At 41.3% G+C, this 26,061-nt stretch overlaps 1 protein-coding gene across 1 annotated transcript in view; it reads right to left on the bottom strand.

Annotated features, from left to right (window-relative positions):
* Positions 1–25,805, bottom strand: part of PPIH (peptidylprolyl isomerase H) — a 204,824-nt gene extending 179,019 nt beyond the window's left edge. Inside the window, exon 1 of the mRNA XM_078643042.1 lies at positions 25,694–25,805. Within this exon, the coding sequence (XP_078499168.1) occupies positions 25,694–25,759 (66 nt within the window). The 5' untranslated portion in view covers positions 25,760–25,805. The remainder of the gene's footprint in view (positions 1–25,693) is intronic.
* Positions 25,806–26,061: the final 256 nt, after the last annotated feature.

The following is a 26,061-nucleotide window of genomic DNA, read 5'->3' as shown; positions in this document are numbered from 1 at the left end:
TGGTATTAATCGATGATTAACTCTTCAAACCTTCACTGTTAGCTTATTTATATTTTTAAATGTTTAGTATTATACGATGATATCCTCTAATTTGCTGCTAAGAACTGACCTCACTTGAGATGCCTGATTATGCCTAATTGTCCCTAAAGGTTAACCTTTAGAGGGGCAGTGTCCTTTATATTGACATCCTCTTGTTACTCAGGGTTTAAACGCTAGAGAGCAATTACTGAAATTGTTTTAAAACTTTATTATGTTATTTTATGTTGTGGCATTTATAAATGTTGTATTATTGAGCTTTTATGGCAGCATTTGCCGAAATAAAGTTTGAATTGATTGATTAAACAGACAAAACATCAACCTAATATGCGATTGTGAAGCGTTTAGCTGGAGACGAAAAACACACCTGCAGCTCTGCAAGTTAGGGTATTAATCAATTATGCTAATGATTCTGGCAGTGTGGATAGTTCTTATGACAAAGTTGATTGTAGCTTACTTTTCATAACCTTGGTTAATGCCACAGGCGACGGGTACTAAGTTTTAATTTGCAGTGACAAACGCATGACTCAGACTTGGCTTTTATTTCTAAAGCAAGTGTGTGATCGATCATGAAACGACCCTCAGTAGTCAAATGTTATGCCCAGATATTTTTTGTAACATTTTTGACAAGAGAATGGGTGGCAGAGATAAACACCGCACTATCTACCAGTATTTTCAATTAATTGGTTCAAGATGCTGTAAAAACTGTTGCCCACCTCCTAAAACCAGCCACCTATCTTGGTTTTCTATAATACAAGCCTTTAAACACAAAGTTGGAGAGGCAACGTTCAATTCACAATTTCCAGCTAAAAATGCCATTCAATTTCACAATGGAGAAGACAGGAGTGATGGACGTTCACGCAGATTTGTGAAGATCATAAATATTTTATTTCATTTCAGTGCATCCACAGCCAACGCGTTTCGCCCAACACGGGCTTCTTCAGGGCTTTTATCACAAAAGCAGGTTGGACCTTTGTTGTAAAGTACCACAGGATAATCCCTTCTGCTATAAATATATCCTCTTGTAAACTCTAGGACATCGAAGCCTTCTGCACACGGAATTCAATTTTCTAGCGCACGATATTCCATGTATGTTCCAAACGGACCACTTTACTGATTCTCGTGTACACGGTATCGGGTCGAGGTATACGCTGGATCGTCAGAATGACGAGAGTGTCGTCAATGCTTTAATCAGCACGTGACAGAATAACTCCTGCTTCATACGAGAATCAGTAAAGTGGTCCGTTTGGAACATACATGGAATATTGTGCGCTAGAAAATTGAATTCCGTGTGCAAAAGCCTTCGATGTCCTAGATTTTCCTTTGTTATCAGCTATTTCTGGAGAAGTGTGGCTCACTGGTTAGAGGAGGCAGACCTGGAAGCAGAGGTCAGCCTGGGACCAGGGTTCAATTCCCGGCTCGGCGGGGTCTTGAGTCCTAAAATGTCCATGGACTCGACAATTCTCGCTCCGGTGCCTACTCGATTTACGGGTTCACACTCTGCGACTCTGGGCAATAGCTTGCTTAATCTCCACAACGGCCCCTCGCGGTGGGATGCCTGGCTTTCACCTTGTGGATACCCTGCCGGGGTTATCTCACAGGGGAATACCAGGACGGGTTCCCTAAGCAAGCGCTTAGAGACCGCTTGGTGATTTGCGCTATATAAATTCCTGTACATTTACATTTACATTTACATTTATTTCTAGGTTTGGAATGTTTATTAGCTACTGCAATTATCTTAAGAGGAATGATTTTATCAACTTGATCAAGTTTGTTGCGCTTTAGATTGTATGCTGACTACTAGTCAAATTAAACTGTCTGATTTGTGTTTTTTTTATAGGTTCAGAAATATACAAAAATGGAGATCCACCTACAACACAAAGAGCTTTTCCCATCTTGGATCTTAAAATCATGGAGGAAGACTTAACATGCTTTCTTCGGAATGCCATTTAAGTTCTACAAATTGCATAACATAAAGTAGCAAACACTGACAAAAATCATATACATATATAACCAATGTTAACAAACAATTTTCACAAAACATTCACAACAGGAAAAAAAATCCTGAGAGCACCAACCCACTTTCCCAAAATGTTCTCTTTTTTTATACACTATGACCAATTTGTCCTTCCATCAATTAAAAGGGGGAGGATAGGATGATTGTCAATTAGTGGTAATCGCTGATCTTGCAATCAGAATAGCAATACACCAGGATCTCCTTGCCCCTTTGATGCTAACCCTAGATGCCTTAAACTGCTCGTTAATATCGCCAATGCATTCAGTGGTATTAAGTTGATTAACAGCTGCTAACGGTAGTTTAAACCTTTTCCCAATATACCCCTAGGACTTTCAACTCCACATTATATGTAGGCAAGTACCTTTCTCCTGACATCTAAAGCCATTAAATGGTTTATCTGAATTACTTTTATTTAAGAGCGCCGGTTTATAAAATACCTGCCATTGGGCATATAATTATATGCGCCTAAAATTAGATCTTCGTAATACGGTAAAATTAAAATTGACCGATTTCTTTTTTAGGACTTGCAAGTGAATCTGGAAGGCAGTTTCAGTTTGCCAGTTTCCGGATATTTGCTTGTATATGGCAATTTCCGGTGCTTTCTGTATCTGTAGGAAGTAAACCCAATAGTTAATTTTCAAAGGCAAGGCACATTATCTAAAAACATGCTCCACCAGAGCTCAAAATCTTTCTAGTTCTAATTTGTCTAAATTGCTTAAAGCACTAAGCATTTGATGATGTGCAAATTGATACTACACTCCCTGATCTACTATTTAATGTTTCACAATGTCTCTGTATTGTATTGTAATGCATTGTAATTGCATTTATATAGCGCTTACTACCCCTGACAAGGCGTTAAAACGCTTATTCGGCGACTAGCATGCTACTCTGGAACCCATAAAGGATTAGTGTTGAATTAGTATAGTGAAATATGAAAGTAATTTGAGTGGTAGTTAGGTTAGTCAGTTAATTGGATTCAGAAGGATAGCGGAGGGATAGAAGAGGGAAAAAGGTTTGCATTTATTTAGCGATTGTTACCCCTGATGGGGCGTTGAATCGCTTTTTTCGGCGAGTAGCATGCTACTCCAGGACCCATAAAGGATTAGTGGTGCATTAGTATAGTGAAATATGATAGTCATTTGAGTGGTGGATATTAGTCAATTTGGATTGAGAAGGATAGCAGAGGGATAGAAGAGGGAAGAGAGTTTTGCATTTATATAGCGCTTGTTACCCCGTAAGGGGTGTTGAAGCATTTTTTAGCGAGTAGCATGCTACTCCAGAGCCCATAAGGATTAGTGGTCATTTAGTATAGTGAAATATGAAAGTAATTTGAGTGGTAGATATTAATCAATTTGGATAAAGGATAGCAGAGGGATAGAAGATGGAAAAAAGGTTTGCATTTATATAATGCTTGTTACCCCTGATGGGGTGTTGAAGTTTTTTTTTCCGGAGAGTAGCATGCTACTCCGGCACCCATAAAGGATTAGTGGTGGCACGGTCACTGGATAAAGTCTCCAACGACAATGGTTTTCATCACCCCAAACCTCTGAACGTACTTGGGATGGGCAATTTTAATGCCCACTACTGTCAAAAGCTACAGAAGCCCAAACGCGGGTTAACAGATAAGGAGGGAGATACCATCACCCACTTAGAATACAGTGAATATGGGGATTCTCTCAATAGGCTGTTGATCAGCATGAATCTAGCAATAATTAATACGGTGGACCCTAGCTAGGATGTCTGGTCAAAATATACGGGAGCTCAGAAAAGGGCTCCACGATTGATTATATTATAGTCTCAGAATTCATCTGTGCCCGACTAACCAAGACAGAGGTGACCTTCTCACAATTTAGAGACCATGCTTCCCTCTCTTGTGTAATGAAGTATGAGGGAAGACACAAATCACAGCCATATATTTTTCCAAACATGGTCCTAGCTATGAAGAATGGTTATGTTCTGAAATGGGACAAAGTAGACAAAGATAGATTTCTCCCAGGTTTCCTAAACTGTAAACAGTAAGACATGCTGGTATGCTTAAATATAGTCAAGCCTAGGCCAGGTGACTTTAGAATTTACTGATGTCCTATTAAAAATTAAAAATGTTCTGACGCTGGAATCTTCCCCAAAGAAGTGTCCACCAGTCTGCTGGTTTGATTCAACATGCACTGAAGTATTATCAAACTTGCACTCAGCTCTAAGCACGGCCCCACGAGACAATTTCCTGGTTCAGAGACTATGGGCCACATATAAGGAGGCCAGATCCACCAGGAAAAAGGTTTTAAGGGAGGAAGCCGAACAGCATCCACACACAAAGATAGCTCTTGGTTCTGGAAGGCTGTGAATGCTCTATTTTTGAAGGATGCAAATGGCCCAACATTAGACATGCATATAGAGGAAGGGGGTGGGTGGCCCTTTTCAAGAAGATATATCGCACTAGATAATTCACAGAAATATTCCTTGGAGGATGGAACACCCCATCTATTATTTGAGGTGGCGGATGTAAAGAGAGCGCTGGATCAGTGCAGTACCAGGAAGGGTCCTAGCCCTAATGGTACTTTTGGAGCATCAGGACTTATGGACACAGCTATTGGCGAACGTGTTCAACACAATAGCAAAGACGGGTACACCGAGATCATGGAAGCAATCTATAATTTATAATAATGTCCTTATATACAAGAAGGGGATAAGTCAGATCCTAAACATTATAGACCTATTTCATTGATTGATAGTATGGCTAAACTCCAAGGATGCATGCTATTACACAGGTTGGAGGAGTGGGCGGAGGAAAAGAACATTTTAGCTAAGACCCAGTAGAAAGGGCAAAGGGACTATCGACCAGTGTCTTAATCTGAGCATGGGGATACCTAACTACACGTGCCCAAGAAAGGCCAAAATTTTCATTGCTTTTATGGATTTTTTTTTTAAAGATCTTTTTATTGAACATAAACAAGCTTCAGTACATGGTCGGTCCATAATAGCAGATTTAGAGAGACATGTATGCCTTTATGGATTTAACAGCCACATTCCATTGGGTTTCCCCATTCTAAACTGTGAGCTATAATGAAGGAGATGGGAGATGACCTCCCCATTATTACTTTCATAAGACAGATCTATTCCCAGGCGACCACGTGTGTTAGTTATGGTAGGGATTATGAGTGCACTAAGTTCTTCAACATCGAACAGGGCTTCAGACAGGGGTGCGTCCTGGAACCATTTCTATTTTCACTTTACACTAACAGAGTGTAAGTTGTTTTAGCGGGGAGCTCCAGAGTTGTCCCGTATATTGGATCATGCCTCCTTCCCTATCCACTATGCAGACGATGCAGTGCTCATGACCGGAACAGGTCAAGCATTGCAGAGACTCAAAGGATTATGCCACCTTTATGAAAAACTTGTATCTCCACGTGAACGAATCTAAGGCCTTTGTACTCCTCTCCGGGGCACGCCTGAAAAAATCTCCAGCTTTCCACTTAGAAAACCGAAGGGTTGAGGTGGCTTAAATGTTTTCCTACTTGGGAATACTCTTTGACAAGAAATTCCCCCCAAAAATATTGTTTCTAACAGAGCACTGATGCTAGGAAAAAGCATGCCGGCAATTGTTAACTTTACGGAGAAATTGTTGTGGAAACCTATTCCCGAGATTTTAGATATTTATGCAGCACAGCTATCTCCATCGCTACTTATGGGGCTGCAGTGTGGGGTATGGTGGAACTCGAACTGCTTCAGCGAGCGGAGGATTCATTTGATAAAAGACTTTTAGCCCTGCCCCAAAGTTGTTTTAACTTTATATGCCATAGCGAGCTGGGCTTATCATATATTACAGACACTATTAGGCTCGCGCCAGTTCTACTTTGGCTCTCGATATGGAGAAGCGAGACAGTTACTTTTAACCAAACTGTATTGAGGGATTGCTTAAACCTTGATTTTGCACTAAAGACCTATTGGTTGCAATATGCAAAGTGAACAGTGGTGGAGTTGGGGCTCCCAGAATGATTTGAGTTTCTTTCCACATGCTTGTCATTTACAAAGACGAAGCGTAAGGAGATATTTTTAGCAAGGGCAACGGCTAATAGATGGGAGGCAAATAGGAACAAATCTACTGTTAGTCTGTATCAAGTGCCTCTCCCCAACCAAGGTGCCCAGTCTTCTTTAGCTTTTATACAGAATCTGCAACACTGTTTTATCATAACAAGATTCTGTCTAAACTACATTCGAATGATTCTTGGCATCCCCGCAAATTCTCATTCCTTGAGTTAGCCTATGTCCCTGAGACAGCGTGTCAATTCAATATAATTACACACTGCATATTTTTTTTTTTTGCACATTTTGCTGTTCACCAAGAAAAAGTTTTGTTTCGCTTTCACACAGGTATAACTTTAGACAGTGTCATCCAGCACTAGCCTTTATCCAACAGCTTAATGGATCACTGGTTTGCCGTACAGTTACGACGTACCTTTTGGTTGGCCAAGCGAAGTAGTTGGTAGGACTGCCTTTGATAATCGTGTTTTATGACAAATTGAATGATTTATAACAGATCTTTTTAGCTGCTGTACTTAATTCATCATGATAAGTGTTTACGAAGTCTCTGGATATGACGTTAATATAGACTAGGCATGTTAAGCTTAACACTGTTGTATCATTAATGCAAATGTATCCTCATTTTCTGATGATGTATCTTTTAACTATCTTTTAAAGTAAAAATAAAATCATGCAATACATTTCGAGCTCGCAATGTTTATGAATTATTAGAATTGGTTTTATTAGTGATTATGAACTTAAAATATATTTATTTTGTCTGTCTATATGTATGTACTTTTTATGCAATGGAAACTAAGCGAAATATAGATTTTTGACTGGCCAAGTTACTTAAAAATAGTTTCCAAACCGCTTGTCGAGCTAAAACTGGCAAATGCAAAGACGACAGAGTACCAATCCACCGTGAGTCAACCTATTTTTGTTTCCCCAAAAATGTAATTTCCAGAAACAGAAGCACTAACTAAATTTCAGAATGAGACAGTAAGGTTCATACTGGTTTATAAACTTCCTGATAAAGATCTGACTTTTGATCCTTCCCTTTTGGACCGAATATCCTGTACATATCATATAGTCACAAAATTACGAGTATGAGACAATAGTTTAAAAAAATTGAACTATTTAATGGTGCATTAACTTGTAGTTGAATCATGTGTTGGGGTCACTAATAATTAAATCATTCAGACCAGCTCATCGTTTAATTCGAAGTCAATGTCACCAATTGACAAATTTACAAGGAACAGAAAAAATGCAAAACATTCACAAAACAAGACCAGATGCAAAATAACGACTTTACTAATAAACATACAGCAACCACATGCAAAACAGAATCAATAGAATGCGCTTGGAAATTATACTATATTCATGGATGCCAACCTTACTTATCACATTTAAAAAATTTGTCTGATAGGATGAGTGACATCTTATCACATTTTCAGCAAAACAGTTATGTTCCATAGCATGACGTTTATTTTAAAAATAAGTACCTTCTGCCATACATAATAGTCAAGGCAGCATCTTAAACAATCTCTGTGCTCATGAATTGCTTACGCAAGGTCATTAACCTACTTTAATTTTCTATCCGAATAGCCCTCAAAACATGTGGTGGCAAATACAATACATAAGCCATATGTAGTTAGACCGATCTGCTGAGAGCCTCATGTAAACCTGTTCTAACCTCTTCAGCTGTATGTGCATAGATCCCCTGACACACCCTCCTCCCTTTCGTAGAGAAATTAGCCTATTACACATATTTGCACTGCGAACACCCGTCAGACTAATCATCTATCTTTCTTTCCCCTCCAAACTAGTTTGTCACTGAGCAGGTGATCTAGGTAAGAGGTGATTTGTCATACTTTGGTGATATTTACTGTTAACAAATCATGAAGTGTGCTATAAAACGAGATAAGTAGTTGGCGATGAATTTCAGAATTTTATGGCAAGGCCCGGAGACAAATATTATGCACAAAACCTTTATTACTCTCAAATCATAGCAGCAAACAAACTAGAATTAGAACATTAATAGAACTCTAGAACAGTGAACATGCATATAACATCAGAACAGGCACCCATCTTTCTCTTTTGTTGCTGCTCAAACACAGATAAGTACATTCATATATTTTGTACTAGGAGTTTGACTGTGGTATGGTTACATATTTAAATGAAGGAGAATGAGTTTTGGGGTATGAGTGAATTTATTTAAATACATATATATCAGGATTTTTAGGTATATTGGAAATTTGGAATTTATTGAAGTTAATTAATGGCTATAATATTTAGCAAGTAGTAGCCTTTTAAAGTGTCTGGTGTGGATTAGGATTTCACGGTTGGATTGGCCCGAAATGTTAACATTTTTAAAATAAGGGTTTTTAGGGTTTTACCGTTTTCAGCGCGTGAGGTTGAAGAAGGCACGAGTGCGCTTGAGCGTCTTAGAGCATCCTTTGTCTAACGATCAAGCGCATTTGAAGCAGGGCGGAGAGCGCACAAGCGTGTCAGAGCTTCCATTCTCTGATGAACAAGCTTGTTAGATTCATCTCGCGTAGTTGGCAGAGTGCTCAAGCGAGACAGCATTCTTTGCTGACGCTCGGGCGCGAGTGATTCATCTTGCGTCACACGTAGTGTGGGGCGCTAGAGGGCTCATCAGGAGGTTTCATTTGTAAGGAAGAGGTCGCTTTACTCGCGCAACGTACGGCGGCCATTTTGAGACTTTGGGAAAGCTTAAGGCAAAGGTATGCTTTGATAGACGGCCATATTTTGGGAAATTGTCGAACGATATCTGACTGAACACTTGTCAGTTTCAGTCAGATGTTGACTGGAGTTCAGGAGGTCGTGTTTCAGAGCGAGGGGTGAAGTAATTTGAAGTTGCTTGTTGAAAAAATTTATTTGAAGTGTAAAAATTAATAAGGAGAATCACAGTTAAGGTGTGCTTATCTGTTAAGCTTGCAAGGGTGAATTTTGAATACCAAAGAGATTCCTTGAGTGTAGAGCTTATTTAAAGGTAAATAATTAATATGGATATTAATGAGGGATCTGGATTGATCAGAGGATAAAGCAGTATATAGAGAAAATGTTTGGAAAAATGTCTGCTTCATTTGATAGGAAAATTGAGAGTAGTGTTGAGAAAAGTTTGAAGGCTAGAGATTCTAAAAAGAGATATGGGAAAGATGAAAGCTTTTGGACAACAGAAGAGGTGGATGTTGTTGCTGGTGGTTCAGGTTAAGGAGAGGTCAAAGAGGTTCAGGTCCACTGTCTTCTCAGTGGACTCCTGCGGAGCATGTTGCCAAATATGTGAGATACTGGATTAGGAGGGAAATTCCTAAGGAGGTGCGGACACGATTATGGTCTGAGTGCCCTAAACCAAGTCTGAATTGTAAGGTGGCGTATACACCTGAATTGGGCCCAAAATTTTTGACTTTTTTTTAATAAGTCTGGAAAAGTTCCCAGAAGGGAATTGTATAAGGGTCTCAAGGGATGCCAGGATAGTCTGCTGGACGTGCTAGGCCCACTAACATTGGATCTATGTGAGGAAGCACATACAAATAATACGGGAGTTGATATTGTGGAGTTACGTCAGTGGGTGCAAAAGGCAATTTGCTTGCTGGGTAATTATAATGAAGCATTAAGTGTTGAGAGGCATAAGAGCATCTTATTAAAAATGTACCCTAAGTTGGCAGACCTGGCAAATAAGGAATTTGGGGAGCAATGCAAAGGGATGCTCTTCGGTGAGGAATTCGTGAAGGACATGTCCAAGTACGTTGGTACTTTCATTCATTACAAAAGGATATTCGGAAGGTTTTTGGTACGGCCATGAGAATGCAGGGTCGATTCACCGGCCGTCGTCAAGGGATTACCAGAGGATCTTTTGGTAGAGGCTAGAGACCCTATGGATCAAATGTTGGATATGGCTTATCAAGATCAGAGCAAGGTAGTCATTTCTACCCTCAGAGGCAAAGGTCGAGGTCTCGGGGAATGCAGTCGGAGAGAAGAACAAGAGGTAAGATGTTTCACAGACCCTATTTCTATCAATGTAAAATTGGGCGGCAGACTAGCTCAGTTTGTTTCAAGGTGGAAAGAGATAACTCAAGATCCGTGGGTCTTGAAAACAGTGGCAGGTTATCGAATAGATTTTACGGAGACACTGGTTCAAGAGAGGTGTCCCGCAGTTTTAAGATTCTCAAGGGAACTAGAGGATCTACTTACAAAGGAGGTAGACGCTTTGGCAGCGAAAGGGGCAATAGAGCTGGCGAGGATAGTGCCAGGGTGTTTCATGAGTAATATATTTTTGGTGGAGAAAAAAGAGAAGGGTATGAGACCTGTTATAAACCTGAGAGAGTTGAACGATTGGGTGTGTTACAACCATGTCAAAATGGAAGGAATCCATATGTTAAGGGATTTGTTGAGTAAAGGGGATTGGATGACCCGTTTGGATTTGAAAGGCGCGTATCTGACTGTTCCAATGTGCGTGGAGCAAAGGGATTTGCTTCAATTCAGATGGAAAAGAGTTCGGTGGAGGTCCAAAAGTCTCCAGTTCGGATTGACGTCAGCACCTTGGGGCTTTACCAAAGTGATGAGACCGGAAGTAGCGTGGTTGAGGTCCAGGGGACTTCGACTGATTGTGTATGTGAACGACATTCTAATTATGGCAGAGGAAAAGAGTTTGTAAAAGAACAGACGGAGTTTGCAATGAGAGTTCTGGAGGATCTAGGTTTTGTGGAGAACAGGGAGAAGTCGTGTGTGGAACTGGCCCAGGTGATAAGAGTTTTTAGGTTTTCAGATTCAGACATTGGAATGTGTGTAGAAATTGCCAATGGAGAAGGTGAAAAAGATTCGGAAGGAAGGAGAGTGAAGAATGAGGATTGGATCACATTGCGTCCGTTGACAAGTCTGCTGGGTGTATTATCAGTGTCTATTCAAGCGATTTTTCCAGCTCCCCTTCATTACAGTGTATTGCAGAGGTTGAAGGCTTTTCATTTGAGGCAGGGGGCAAAATATTCACAGAGTGAGGAGGTATCAAGAGACTCAGGAGGAGTTGGATTGGTGGTTAATGAGCCTGGATGCGTGAAATGGAAGAACAATATTTGGAGAAATTCCGGCGATAGAGTCGAATGCGTGTCTGCACGGTTGGGGAGCAAGGCGTGGCACAATGTCGACTGGAGGACAGTGGTCCAAGGAGGAAAGGGGGCTTCACAAATTGCCTGGCGCTCCTGGCAGGTTTGTTTGCGATCAAGTGTTTCATGAAGGATCAGGTGAAATGTGTGTCCTGTTACAGATGGACAACATTTTGGAGGTGCTTTATGTGTACAAGATGGGGGGTCCTCAGTCGAGAGGGCCAGTGGATTTAGCAAAAGAGTTTTGGAGGTTCTGTTTGGAGAAAGAGATTATGGTTCAGGCACAGTATATACTGGGGTTGAGCAACACAGAAACAGATTGGTATTCAAGGTCTCGACAAATCCACTCGCCCGCTCGCATTTGCGAGGGAGAATGGATGAGGACGAGCTATTTTTAGGTCCTACTCGCCCTTTGTGGCGAGTAGGAAATCAAACTAACTTTCGTCTTCTGTCTTTAAAAACAGAGCAAAAGTGACAAGATAACACGATTTAAATGCATTTTTATTGCTCACAAAGGAAATGAGCAATAAACATGCCTTTAAATCTTGTTATCTTGTCACTTTTGCTCCGTTTTCAGAGACGGAGGTCAAGTGGGTTGGAGTCAGGTCGAGCAGATTTTCCATGGTACTAGACCTGCAGGACTAGTACCATTTTTCGGATTTGTCGAGCCCTGAGGTATCTCAAGGATGCAAGCAGTTGGAGATTGGACACAGGAGTTTTCCAGAGGTTACAGCAGAGATGGGGGGCCTCTGCCGGTGGATTTATTTGCGGACAGATTAAATGCGCAGCTGATGGATTTTTACAGTTGGAGACAGGATCCGGAAGCGAAAAGGATAGATGCTTTACTTCAAGGGTGGAGTACGGGGAGGCTTTATGCCTTTCCTCCATTCTCCATGATTCAGAGAGTGTTGGTGAAAGTAAGGAGAGAGAAGGCAGAGTTGGTTCTGGTGACGCCGTTTTGGCAGGCCCAAGTGTGGTTCTCAGATGTGATGAATTTGTTAATTGAGGATCCTGTTTTGTTACTGATTTTCCCAGAGGTTCTTTTGGATGCCCAGAGAAATGTGCACAAGTTGGTGGTGACAGGTCAGTTGAGACTTTTAGCTTGGCTGATTTCAGGAGAGTCTGGCAAGTGCAGGGTTATCTGAGGAGGCTTCAGATCTTATCGCGAGATCTTGGACATCTGGAACTACGAGGGTCTACAGGCCAGCTTGGAGGAAATGGTGTTGTTGGTGTGTTGAGAAGGGTTTGAATCCAGTATCAGCTCCTTTAGTGGCGGTTGTGAATTATGTATCTGTTCTGTATAAGACTGGTTTGGCTTACAATACAGTAAATTTGAGCAGATCAGCGATTTCAGCGAGGCATGTATTGGAGGATGGTGTGCCTGTGGGTCAGCATGCTTCAGTTAAAAGATTGGTTAAGAGTGCTCAGTTTTAGTTGCCACCTAAGGCAAAGCATGCTGTTCTTTGGGATTTTTCGGTTGTTCTAATGGAGTTGGACAGTTGCGGTTTAAATTCGACATTGAGTCTTAAGTTGTTGTCATGGAAGTTGGCGATGCTTTTGTGTTTGGTCTCTTTTAGAAGGGTTTCAGATATTAGAGTTTTGGAAGTTAATTCTGGGAGTTACCAACCAGAGGGTGTGTGTTTTGAGTTGCGCAAAAGGACGAAGACTATGTCTAGGACTATTTTTTATCCTCTCTTGGAGGGGCATAGTAATTTATGTGTGGTTTGTTGTTTGAGGGAGTAAGAGTTGAGAACATTTACTTTAAGGGAGTGTGGTTGTTCTCAATTATTGATTTCTTACATAAAGTCTTTTAGGGCAGTTTCAGCTTCTACTCTGGCTAGGTGGGTGAGGGAAGTGATGTGTAAGGCTGGTGTGGATGTGAGTGTTTTTGGGGCACATTTTGGTAGGGGTGCTATGGCTAGTAGAGTGGTTATGAGAGGATCCAGTTTGGTTGGCATTGTGAAGGTGGCGGATTGGTCGAATAAATCAACTTTAAAACAAATGATATGTTAAACCTGGGGAGAAAGTGTTGGGCAGAGATTTAGAAGAACTTTGAACATGCATAATATTGGCCTCCGGGCCTTGCCATAAAATGCAAATTTTCCAGTTTTAATGGGAAGAAAATCATGATTTTATTAAAGGGACAGAGGATAATATTATCCCTCCGCTTACCCTCTCCTATTAAAATCTTTGATCTTTTAATTTAAGTTAAATGAGAGAATATGGATTTCGGGGACGTGACCTTAAAGAGAAAATATGGATTGGAGTTTTTGATTCTGAAGATGGGACTTTGTTTATTTCACAGCTACTAAAGAGGAAGATGGCTGCCTGTTCTAATGTTATATGCATGTTCAGTGTTCTGGAGTTTTAGTAATGTTCTAATTCTAATTTGTTGTTACTGATGTGATTTGAGAGCAATAAAGGTTTGGTGCATATCCGTGCCTTTAATAAAATCATAATATTCTTCCCATTAAAACTGTGGAAAATCTGCATTTAAAGTCAGTTTGCATAGAGTGTACTGAACGTGTTCAATCACCTGAGTTTACACGTCTCACAGAAATCTACAGCAATCACAACTGCAGCCCCCGATTGTACCCAAAAAACCCGAAAGAGGTTATAAAACGGATCTTGACACCAAAAACATTTGGTAAAGTAATTTTTAGAATTATTTCGAACCATCACAAACAATTCTATCAGCTAGTAGAATCATGGGAACTGCTAACTTTGTTCTTCAAAGAAAAGTCTTTGATACCTCACCGTCGTTTTGAACAGTGGTGAGACCACTTTTGAAAAGAAAAAGAAAAAAAAATACTGGATTCCATACAGCAAGGTAATGTCAGACTAATTTTTTAACCAATTCCTCATCTGCTATTTGCTGCCAAATTAATAATATAACTGCCCACTTTAGCCAGCCCTACGCCATTTCAACACTGTAGTTCTCTTTTTGGGATTCCCAGGACCATAGAAACCAAAAATCTAAATAACTGTAGAAATTAAAAGTAATATGCACCCATGCGGCGATATGGAACCAATCTGGGATTACAAACAGGTTATTGTTTTTTTCACAGGGGGATACCTAAATAGCTCTATAATTTGGCCCCCCAAAAAATTAACATATACTTTGTTTACTATCATTTTATACAGCTGATGAACAAGAGTTAAAAAGTTTGCACAGTAATAATATTGCATATTGGCCAAAGCCAGCCCCCACTTCTTGCCCAGCTGATGTTGTTTTTCTAATCAAATTCGTGGAGACTTCTTATTACAAAAAAAAGAGCTAATATGGTCTTAAAACTCCTTAAAGAATTTTTCGGGAACACGCACAGGTGAGCAAAAAGTTGGAAAATAACAAGGAAAGTATATTCATTTTAATCATTTTGGATTTGCCAATTATCAAAATAGGCAGAAACCCCAGCTTCTTAAAAGTATACGAATTTTAGTGAATAGTGGGTGAAGGTTTAATCTATACATCATCCAACTCTTCCAAAAACAAATTCTCAGATCATTCTTGGGAGCATTATTAAAGGTGGCCTCTAGATCTCGACGGATTGCCCCCACAGAAAATTTAATATTAAAAGCTGTTTTAGTCTGGTTTCATTTATATCCTCCTAATTCTGAAAAGTTGCTTATTATGTGAAACAGGGCCTCTAGTGATTGTGCCTTAAGAAAGGTGTACACCACTAGGTCATCTACAAAGAGTTTAGGTTTCTGGGCAACCAGAGGAATAGCCTTAAGGCTCTGAAAGCTATTGCCAGAGGTTCAATATATACAGCAATAATATTGGCAACAGGGGCACCCTTGTCTAGTAACGCATTATATTTGAATTTACTTTTTTGCACCTCTTCCATTAGCCGATGCGAGCACTACTTGCGGGTGCTGCGCAGGACTGTTGGCCGACGCAGCCCTGTCCGCTCAATAGAACGACCGCACATTCCGCCATGGTAAGCAGGTTAATTACTAGTGAAGCATTTGTTCCAGCTGAAAGTTGTTTTAAGGTGTTTATCAAGTGCATGGGGAGCCCTACTTTTTCAAGCACTGCAAACAAAAGTGTCCAGCCATGCATTTTCCGCATCTATAAAACATAAATGCAACTGGAACTTTTTTGCAGATACATACTCTATATCCATCAAAAAGTGTGTATCAACAGAGTTGCTGGCCTGGTATAAAGCCATTATGATCTCTAGGTATAATTTGGGGTATTACAGCTGCATGTCACAAAGAAAATCATTTTGCCAAGACTTTATAGTCGGTATTGAGAAGCATTATTGGATGAAAGAAAGTAAATTGCCTGGATACTTACCATTATAAGAAGCAAATAATACTTCCTATCGAGAAAGATGAGGGAATTTAACCTCTAGATAAAATATAATTAATTAGTTGCGTCATTGGGGCCTTTAGCTGCTCAATAAGGATCTGGTACCACTCAGATGTAAAACCGTAATCACCCAATGCTTTTCCCCTTGGTAAGTTCTTTATCACCCCAATTAGCGCTTCCTGCATTACTTTCCTAATTAATACTGCAGCTTTTCCAGATAGTAAACTTGGGAGAGACCACTTCTGAAGATCTTCAAAGGTGGATACACATGGTGGATCTACATGCTCAATGTAGATATTTTCAAAATGCTAATGGAAGAGCTGCGTTGTTTGTTTAACGTCATTTGTGTAACTAAATGTTTGTGGATCATTAATGTTTGTAATCTGAGTAGCTATGGCTCTAGATTTCAAATGCCAAGCTAGCAATTTCCCACTATGCTTCCCTTCCTCACAGAGTTGTTGTACTTCTGATCTCCTAACGACCAGCTCTTTTCCTAGAAGGAAGAGTTTTAGTTCCAGCCTTGCCTTGTCTCACTGGCAATAGTTTTCATGGTTAATCATCAGAATCAGAGTGACTTAAGCCTAGAAGAGTATATCCTGCTTGGATAGGAACTCTTGGCTTCACCTCTTCCTTGTTAGGACTTCTAGGGAATTACTTCCCCTCTCAACGTAGCCTCAAATGTTTCCCACGCATATTCTATAGGTGCCTAGCCAAAATGTACCTAAATAAAACTAGGATATTATCCTTGATGCTTTTACAAAATTCTTCATCAAAGTTTGGTCTAACTTCCATCTAGTACTTCCTTTGTGCAGGGGATACACATTAACATCTAAAGTTGGACTTTAAAAAAAAAGGCAATTCTTAAAGCTAACAAATGCGTATTGTTGAAGAGAAGCCTAATTCAGACTTCAAAGTCTGGAGTACTTGAGCAACGTTTGCTTTTTTTGGCACCTCCATTTTTTGGAAGGATCTAATGAGATTGGAGTACATTAAAATCTCCACTGATAATAATTGGATTGGAAAAGTCAACTAGGGATAACTTAACTGGTGGGGGGAATCTGGGTCCTCTTTTATAGGACTATAGTATAAAACACTATCAAGTCTAGCAATTTCAATTTCAATGCAACAGCTAGCAGCTTTGTCCTGTACTAATTTATTAATAGACTCTGTAAATGTATTTGAGGCCAATATTATGACCCCACACATGAGTGACTGTGAAGCAATAAGGCGATCCATTTTAATGGGGGAGGAGGGGCAGAACTTGCCATCTGCACTAGTGTAAGTTTTAAGATGAGCCTCCTGAAGTAGCAGAAGTGATACATTTTGTTGAATACCCAAGACAATATACCGCACATTGTTTATCCCATTAACAATTAATTATATGAGCCTAACGATGAGAAGGATGAAGATCGTAGCCACCTGGCAGGGTCTTGAGAGCAGGCCACGTCCTCTAATCAAGATGGCAGAGGACATCTGTGCTAGCAGGTACTGAGAAGACCTCTGGCTCTGAACACATAACTCCCTGATCCCCGATGAAAAGTTAGTCCAGACGCCATAGGCATTTAATCCACCACTGAGAGGTGCATACTGTAGGTTGCATGCCGCCAGCTCCCTCAGGTGTCTGCCTGGAGAAGCTCACAGGGGAGAAGTGTGGTCCACTCGTCGTCTGACGCCTGCCTTTTTGTTGTCAAGCCAGCTAAGAGTTTCTGATTGTGAAGCTATGCAAAGTTCATTAACACAACAAACTGCCCTTGTTTTCAAAGCAAACCGCTTTGCTAAAATACCAACTAGATGAGCAGGAAAATATTTCAAGGCAATCCAATTTAAGATTTGTTGGTATATCAGAGCTAGAAGACTAGAATATTTCAGCAAAGGAGGTTGTAGAGCCCCTGATACTTACTCAAGTACTCTCCTAGATGAAGGAAGCTCTTACAGTAATGCGGACCCATAGTTGCCTCGATGGCTAAACAGAATATTTCACAGTACGATTTTGGCAAACTTCAGTGACTATAGAGCGTAGGAAAATACACACATCAGCAGCTTTGTAGATTAAATCATGAAGTTTGCCACTCTATTTTAACCCTTTTAAGTTGTCAGTCTTTATGCTGCTGGATATTATTGGCACTTTCATTAAGGGAGCACTATAGTTTATAACCGAAAAGAACTGTAGTATATGGTAGCTGTTTGGCTGTTAGTGATTTGAAAGTTCTTAACAGAAGAGATAAACGAAAGGTTAACCAGTTTGTAATCTAAGATATTGTTTCTATGGGATGAATAATAGTTGGGTTTACTATCTGATCATACGAAAATCTACCATCTCCCCTAGTTTATAACTTTTTAGGGGTATTAATACTATTTCAGGAATTCCCCAATAGTCTGTCCTGCATTATGATGGTGGTGTCGCATTTGGCTGGAGTGGCCATTAAATTTCCATTTGCCGATCCATTAGGCCTTCTGCAAATTTTACAAAAGGCAGTAAAATATACAACCCATCAGTTACCAATGTTCGGATTTGTGAGAAGACCAGCATACTCCATCCTCAAACATGTAGAGCAGAATTAGCATACAGAGTAGATGCGAGAGCCTGTGCTCACGCTAAATCTAGATTCTTTACTCGGGTTTCTGAAGAGGGTAGGACATCATGCACAGTTAGCATTCTAGTACACATAATCATGCTTTCTATCCGATGTTTAACTTCAACAATAACCATTTTTTTTCTCCTACACAAGCGAATCCAATATGCTTGTATGGGTGAAGCCACAAGGCGAGACGTATTGGGTTGGCCAATGCAGGTTCTTCACAAAATAATGGGAAAATAAAACTCCATGTGTAGATGTACTAAACTAGATGTAGAATTCCAGCAAAGTTTGGAGAAAGGCCCTTTTGTTAGGTCTCGCCTATGCAGCGCGCATGCGTTGCATAGGAGAGAAACCTTTAGCCATCGGCATAGCTTTGGGGGCAAAAACGTGCACGCGTTGCATTGCTTGCGATGGCAATGCGTGCACACCTGGCGATTCCCTTGCGGGAGCGCGCAGCGCCATAGGGTGGAGCCATATGGTCGCAATTATCGCGCCTTGCTGCACGCTCCCGCAAGGGAATCGCGCAGGCCCCCTGCTGCAGCGCGATGAGCTCGCTTGTTTAGTGAGCTTGTACGATACACAGTGGTATGCCTTGTCTTGCGTTTCTTTCACACCTATTACTTTGTTGATTTATCTTAGAATTGATCACTTCCAGGTCATTCTCGCTTCCTCCCTGACCTTCCATTAACTTGTTCTTCACTACCAACAGTAGTGACAATTGGACCCAAATAATGTGTCATATCTTCAACCATATGCTTTTAGATAACCATGCTTTACCAGCTGTGATGCTTCAGGCTTTAACTACAAAAAAAAGTAAAAATCCCAGAATGCAGTATACTGTGCCCTGAAAGCGCTGACTGGTTGAAGGCGTCTTACATGACAAGGGTCACGTGGCCGCTGTGCCAATAAATCAACCTTGTAAGGATCTATACAGAATATCAAATTTTGTAAAAATGAAGCTATCACCCTGAGGACATGCGAGGTGTGAGTGGTCCATAACTCCACATACAGTGCCGCTCGTTCTCTCCATAGCTAACGACCCGTTTTAGTAGTTCATTTTTTCTGAAATACACACTGTGCTAATTAACATGAGAAAACAACACATGGGACTCCCAGCCAAGTGTGAAACACTCAATCATTTGATCCACTAGGCCCTTTGAAGGTCGCAGCACGTTGACAAATGAGGTAGGCGAGTGACGTTCATGATTGCTTTCTTGTAGGCCGTTTGTCACCAGACTGCAGGCTTGCTTAAAACGCAACCTTCAGATGAGTTCATATTGTGTTTCTAAAGTACATTTTACATTAGCCTGGATTAATAGAATATTCTACACGGAAAACCGGCGGGTGCTCGTGACCATATTATTCCCAGTAAAACTTATCTGACGCTTCCATTGATCACACTCTGACATTTTATCTGTTTTATGTTCCTGTGCGGTAAGACCTAACACATCGAGTGCAGAATCACCAGGTCCATTGCCACAGTTGCCCGAAAGATGATGAATCATTGCTACAATGAGAAGCATGCGTTTCTGTGGATCCTTCCCCGGAATCTACCAATAGTAGATTCCCATAGGGGTGCAACTGCTGTCAGTGCATGCATGCCTGCTCGAAACTCACAAAATGAGCACAGGTACACACGAGTAAAGCGACATTCAAAGAGGACTTTACGTGAAGAAAATTAAAATACCGAATAAAATCATTTTAATGAAGTATGCTTGTTTCAGCTGGAATAATTGAAGTGAATGCAGTGTCATAATGAAACCCGAGGTGGTCACCCTGCAAAGTTAGTCAGGGGTCTTCCAAATAGTCCTATTCCACCGATGCCTTGTTAGCCCCTCCCATATACAACTTTCACTCACTGCCCCACCGGCGCCATAATCTGGGACTGTTGGAAAACAACCACCTAACAAGAATTGGCATAGCCCAGTGGTTCCCAAACTGTGCGCCGCGGCACCCCGGTGCGCCGTAACGCGGTGCCAGGGGCACCGCGCACACTTGGGTGACCAACCAGCCTTAAATTTCACGGAGCGTCCGTAGCCTTTTGTTTGTCATTTTGTCCATCACAGGGAGCAACGCTGCTCCCTGTGAGAGGCCTCCGCCCCTTGATGCTGGCGCCGCGCACTCCTCCTCGAGCACAAGCGCAGCCCCACCCGCCCATCGTCATTCTGTATGGGGGTAATTGCCACATACAGAATGTCAATGGGGCAGTCTGGGGGTGTAACAGCATGTGGTGGCGGCCTCCTGCCTCAATGTACAGCAGGGCATTCTGTATGATAAAATGTAAAACGCCCATGCTGCAACGGTAGAAAACAGTTAATTTAAAGAAGGATGTAAAACAACTTAAAAAGAACGGGTTATCGTTCTTTCACTGTCTCCTCATTTTAGTACTGAAGCATTTTCAATATTGTATTGAACAAAGCCATGGTTGCTGCTTTTTTATTTTAAGGAACTAGCAACCATTGACAAAGCCAACAGTCCTGGTTTGTTGTTGGTGTAATGATACTTGCTGTATTATATATCTGGATGCAAGGACAGAAACAACATAATACCAGTCGGGCGCAACACTATGCTAAGCGCAGATTTTTACCTAAGCTGTTTTAAACTGCGCTCTTAATTACATCCAACACCCCTTTGAAGAGACCCCCCAGTTTTTTTTACACAACTTGAAGCCCTGGAAACAACACCATGTCACAGTCACCTCACATCCTGGCACTGTGCATCATGCATGACTCATCACTTCTAAGTTTTCAGATTGCCTATGTGCAGGGGCATAGTGAACCCTCCCCCACCCCTTGCTTTAGGAACTACAGCAAGGTGAAGTTCTTGATGGGCCTCTTCTGTCTGCAACCCTGCAGACAAAGGCTCAGCTCATAATGTGAAAAGGTGGGTGAGTAAATAAGGGAAGGAATGTGTGAATGGCTGGATGGATTTCTTAACGGATGAATGAAAGGGTGAATGGATAGATAATGAAAGAATGGATGAGTGGAAGTATGGATGATAGAAAAGGTAAATAGATGGATGTATGGGTGGAAGGGTAGATGGATGGGTAAAAGGGTGGATGGGTGAGTGAAAGGATGGATGGATGAGTGAAAGGGCAGCTGATGGGCGGGTGAATTGGTGGATGGGTGTGTGAAAGGATGGATCGATGAATGAAAGGGTAGATGATGTGCAAGTGAATGGGTGGATGGATGAATTGATAAGTGAAATGGTGAATGGATGGATGAGTGAAAGGGTGGATGTAAGGATTGATGAGTGAGTGAAAGGGGGTAGATGGACAAAAGGATGGATAGATGAGTGAAGTGAAAGGGTGGATGGAAGAGAACGGATGGCTGGATGAGTGAACGGATGGCTGGATGAGTGAAAGGAATGAAGAGTAATAGGATCAATGGATGGATTCATGAATGGATGAGTAGATGGGTGGGTAGATGGATAAGTGAAAGGGGTATGAGAGAGAAAGGGAGGATGAATGACTGAAATGGTGAATGGGTGGAAGGATAAATGACTGGGCAGATGGATGAGTAGGTGAATTGGTGGATGGATGAGTAAGTGAATGGATGGCTGGGTGGAAGAGTGGATGGATGGATGACTGTACAGATGGATGGGGTGACAGGGTGGGTAGATGAATAATGGATGGATGAGTGAAGAAGTGAAAGTGTGGATGGATGGATGAGTGTAAGGATGAATGGATGGATGAGTAGATGGGTGGGTGGGTGGATAAGTGAAATGGGGGATGGAGAGAGAAAGGGAGAATGAATGACTGAAAGGGTGAATGGTTGGAAGAATAAGTGACTGGGTGAATGGATTGCATGACCACCTCTGACGTGTCTGTAAAATGTACCTTTTGTCCTGAAGTTTTGTCCTGAATTTTGACTTTTTGTCCTGAATTTTTGTCCTGAATTTAGTCCCTTTGTCCTGAATTTTTGCACTCACTGTCCTGAATTTGCACCTATGCCAGTTGGTCACCCTAGTACACACGATTTGGGAAATTGCAGCCGCAGCGTAGGGGGAGTGTAGGGGGGAGTCCTTGCTAATGTGAGATGAGGTATTTTGCCTGCCCATACAAACGTCTTAATACGTTTATTTAAAGTACGGGACACATTTGTGTGGACTGTAAGTGGCAGCCAAAGTGATTGCCAGTGAATAAGATTAATAATTCAAGCATTCCAACCATTATAATTAGGGCTCCCGGTTTTATGGTATTTTTTTTTTTAACATTTCCGTCTGTATTTATCCATATTTCTTTTTTGGTCATTTTATCTGTATTTATCCACATTTATTTTAGTTGCAAGCAAAAGAAGACGCTGCAGCTAGTATTTTTCCACATTTATTTAAATAGGCCAGGCTCACTTGTGCTCGATTTTTACCGGTTTAGATATATTTATATATAAGCCAAATTAAATAAACCCGATATGATTGGTAATTTTCAAAAGAAAAGGCACTTGTGTAATTTTAGAGTCGCACTTGCAGGATCATGCATGTCCAGACTAGGCATGAGTGCAGTCAATGTTTGTTCGCACCCACTTGGGTTGTTGGTGGCATTGTTCTGGATACTTCATTCACTGGAATGTTTATGGCTTTAGCATGTTTGCCACAGCCACCCCACAGCTGTTTCTGAAATTGGAGCCTATGGTAAGTGCTTTTTACATATTGGAAGCAAATGTCTTCTCTGTGCTCTTGGAAAAGATGTGTGAATTAGTGGTATTGATTAGGTCTTGTTTGCATAGCTGTCTTCAAAGTCCTATTGTTACCCCTTCTTTAAAATATACATAGAACGAGCTTTGTATGCACCTACAAGGGTGTTTTTTTCTCACCACATGCCATTGGCAGTTTTGTGCTTCATTGCGCCTTCTAGAAAGTGCTTCCATCCGAATGCATGAGGAATCTTAAAAGTGCATTACTACTAAAAAGTAAACTGAATCATTAGGGTCTGTCATATTAAGTTCTTTATCTCCTAAATTATATGCAGAAAGCCATCCTTAGTTTTTTTTCCAGTATTGGCAAAGCTAAGACTAGTTTTAATGTGCTTAATGGCATTTGTATATGTTTGTGCCTGTATTTGCTCATCAAAGCCAGTCCTATTCGTGTTGCCAATGCTTGTTTTTGGTTGCTTCTGCCACACTTAAGTTTATAACCCCTCTGGTACTAGGATGGTGCTACAGCCGTCTTTACCCCTCCCCTGTGCTCCCCTCGTCCTCTTTTCCCCTCCCATAAAACAAAACAACAAAGGTTGCTGGAGCTGGGGTGTTTTTACACTTTTTCTTTTTAAGTTCGTCTTTGTGAAAGGGCGCCTGCTACCTGTAGACAAGTTTTTGTGTGAGCCTCTTAAGGGAGAACTCTCAGTACGAAGCAGCTAGGCCTGGGTGGGCTGAATTTCCCTGGTTATTGTTACATGCCTCGTAGTCTGTTTTCACGTTTTGGATAGTGGTTGTTTCCATTGTAGCTCTCAGTAGTGAGCTATTTATGAATGAATGCTAATAACAGAAGTAACCATGCATGCACAAAGCAACTTTCACCCACATCATATTCAAAAGTGCACCATCATTCAAAGTGGAAACATGCTTGGCACCAAGCCTGATGATCTGTGCTCTGAAGCAGGGGCACCGGTGCATTTGACTGATGACATACACATTTTATAATAATGCCTCTCTTTAGAAAAGCGTCTGAAAATGGTTCTTCCTTCTCTTTGCAAACAGCATCGCTGCAGTACTTGGTATGGATCATCCATAACCAGTTAGAATTCAAGAGAGTGGTAAAGACATGGCTGTTCTCCAACAGATAATTCAATGATGGACAGATGGGATTAATGTATCTGCAAGCAATACTCTATTTTAAACTTCTCTGCAGGCGCACAACGCCCATGGGCTCAAAAGTCTCCAGTCCCCAGACCCCCCCCCCCCGCACCCCCACTCCCCCAGGTCGTGTGTGTCAGCCCGGTTGAGCCAGCTTTCCGGGCACACACACAGCCTCGCCCAAGTGCTTCACAGGTCTTTAAAAGACCATTTAATTGTCAACGAGGCTTCGCTCTGTCACCCCTTCTTAGAGCCCCTGCATCTTCTATTTGCCGATTGCTGGAAGAATTACCCCACCCCCCACGAAATTTGTATTAGTCCCCCTCCCCCCGAAATTTCACTGTAGTTGCGCCTCTGCTTCTCTGTCACAAAGCATTTGTAAAGCGACCACATGAACGATGTGTTAGGATCGGAGTACCTGACTGGGGCCAGTTCATGATTCATTAAGGTTGATGGCACATACTACATTTTCTATCCTGCGTGCTCCATTTCTGCAGAACATTCTGCTATCTCAGATTTGTACTGACTTTCTGTGCAGGGGGGAAATGAGCAGCTAATGCCCTGTATAATCCTCTCGGTCTGCAGGTTTGTAGTTGGAATACTTCCCTGTACTTCCTTCTGCTGGGGGAGGAAAGACACAGAACTCCAGGGTGCACTGGTTCATCCCTCTCCAAAGCTGCAGTGTGACGGCAGCGATATCAGATTACACATGGTCATTTCTTTTGACAGTATTTTTCCGTTTCTACTTATAAATACAGACAAAGGAAAACAAGTTTTCTGTCTGTATTTATATGTAGAAATCCGTTTAAACGGAAAACCGGGAGCCTTAATTATAATACCTTCATTGCGTCCCAATTACTTTAAGGAAGACAACAGGAAGTACATACCCCCCCACCCACCGGTAAAGAAATGGTGGGGAGCCACGGCCAACTGCCGATTAGGTCAAGGGAGCCACAGGTCAAAAAAATCTGGGAACCACTGGCATAGCCAATAGGTCTCGCCTTTAGGACCTTAAAAGTATTTAGTTATGCAGCATAATATCCTTGGTGCAACAACATCAACTGTTGAATGGCTAAACACTTATAAGGTCCCAAAGGCGAGACCTACTGGCTATGCCAATGCTTGTTTTTATTGGCTACTGTTGTTGCAAATTCTCTTACCGCAAATGTACGTAGGTTTTTGGTATTTACTATATGACAGGTAGTGAAGTGCTGTATTGGATGTAGCTTTAACATAAACCACAAACTCAGATAACACTGATTTTATAAAAATAATCGTTAAGCCTATACTTTCAATGTTATAAATGCGAACATTCAGTAATTAACTTAGAGACTCCTGGTTTTGTGAGTTCAAAGTGAGGACATTTATTTTCCGTCTCTTATAACTTAATAGTCCAAGTAAAATGGAAAATAAAAATCTCCAGATTTCTATAATTAATTCTCGTTCGCATACACACCAAAACGTAGCCATGTAATACAACGTGTAATCGAAATTAGAAGTTCCTAGCATAAACGTAACATTTTGTGGACTAAAAAGCCAGGACTGGTTTACGAAATCGCACGACATGGATACCCGCCAGTTACTAAAGTAAAGAGTGAGTGAGATACAGACAGTTAAATGAAATGGGTGAACTTAGCGGCGCCTGTCTGTGCGGAACCATATGGAAGAGAACGTGCAGCACATGGGGCAGGAAAAAGTGCTACACCAGGTATATTTCGGCTACAGTCTGCACGGAGCGCGTTAACTACTGTGCGCACAGACCGCAGCATAAGAAGTCAGGCGTGTCTTAACCTTTCTCCCACCGTAAAACACCTCACCTGCCCCCCTATAGTAACGTCAAAGAATACTATAGGATTATTCGAATTTGATGCCAGGACCGCCATTCTTGTGACTGTGACCCGGAAACAGAACTGTTTCCGACAGTAGAGCGCTTCACGGCATTAGCGATAAACATAGAAGAAAGCTAGGAAGGGCGCGCATTTACGATCCTCGTTTCTTTGATACTGGGTAACTCAAGTGCTAAACTCGTGTTTTTTACGTACTTGGCCAATTGCTAAATTAGGAAAATCTGAAGCATTAGGCTGTTTCTTTACTTCTTTATTTCTCCGTACTGTTTCACAGTAGAGGTGCCGTGGGCGAGCCAACAAATTATTAACAAGGCGGTCCGAATCAGGGCTTGGCCGAG

The sequence above is a fragment of the Lissotriton helveticus genome, chromosome 5_1 (assembly GCF_964261635.1).
Source record: "Lissotriton helveticus chromosome 5_1, aLisHel1.1, whole genome shotgun sequence".
Lineage (NCBI taxonomy): Eukaryota > Metazoa > Chordata > Amphibia > Caudata > Salamandridae > Lissotriton > Lissotriton helveticus.
This window is presented reverse-complemented; position numbering and strand designations above follow the sequence as displayed.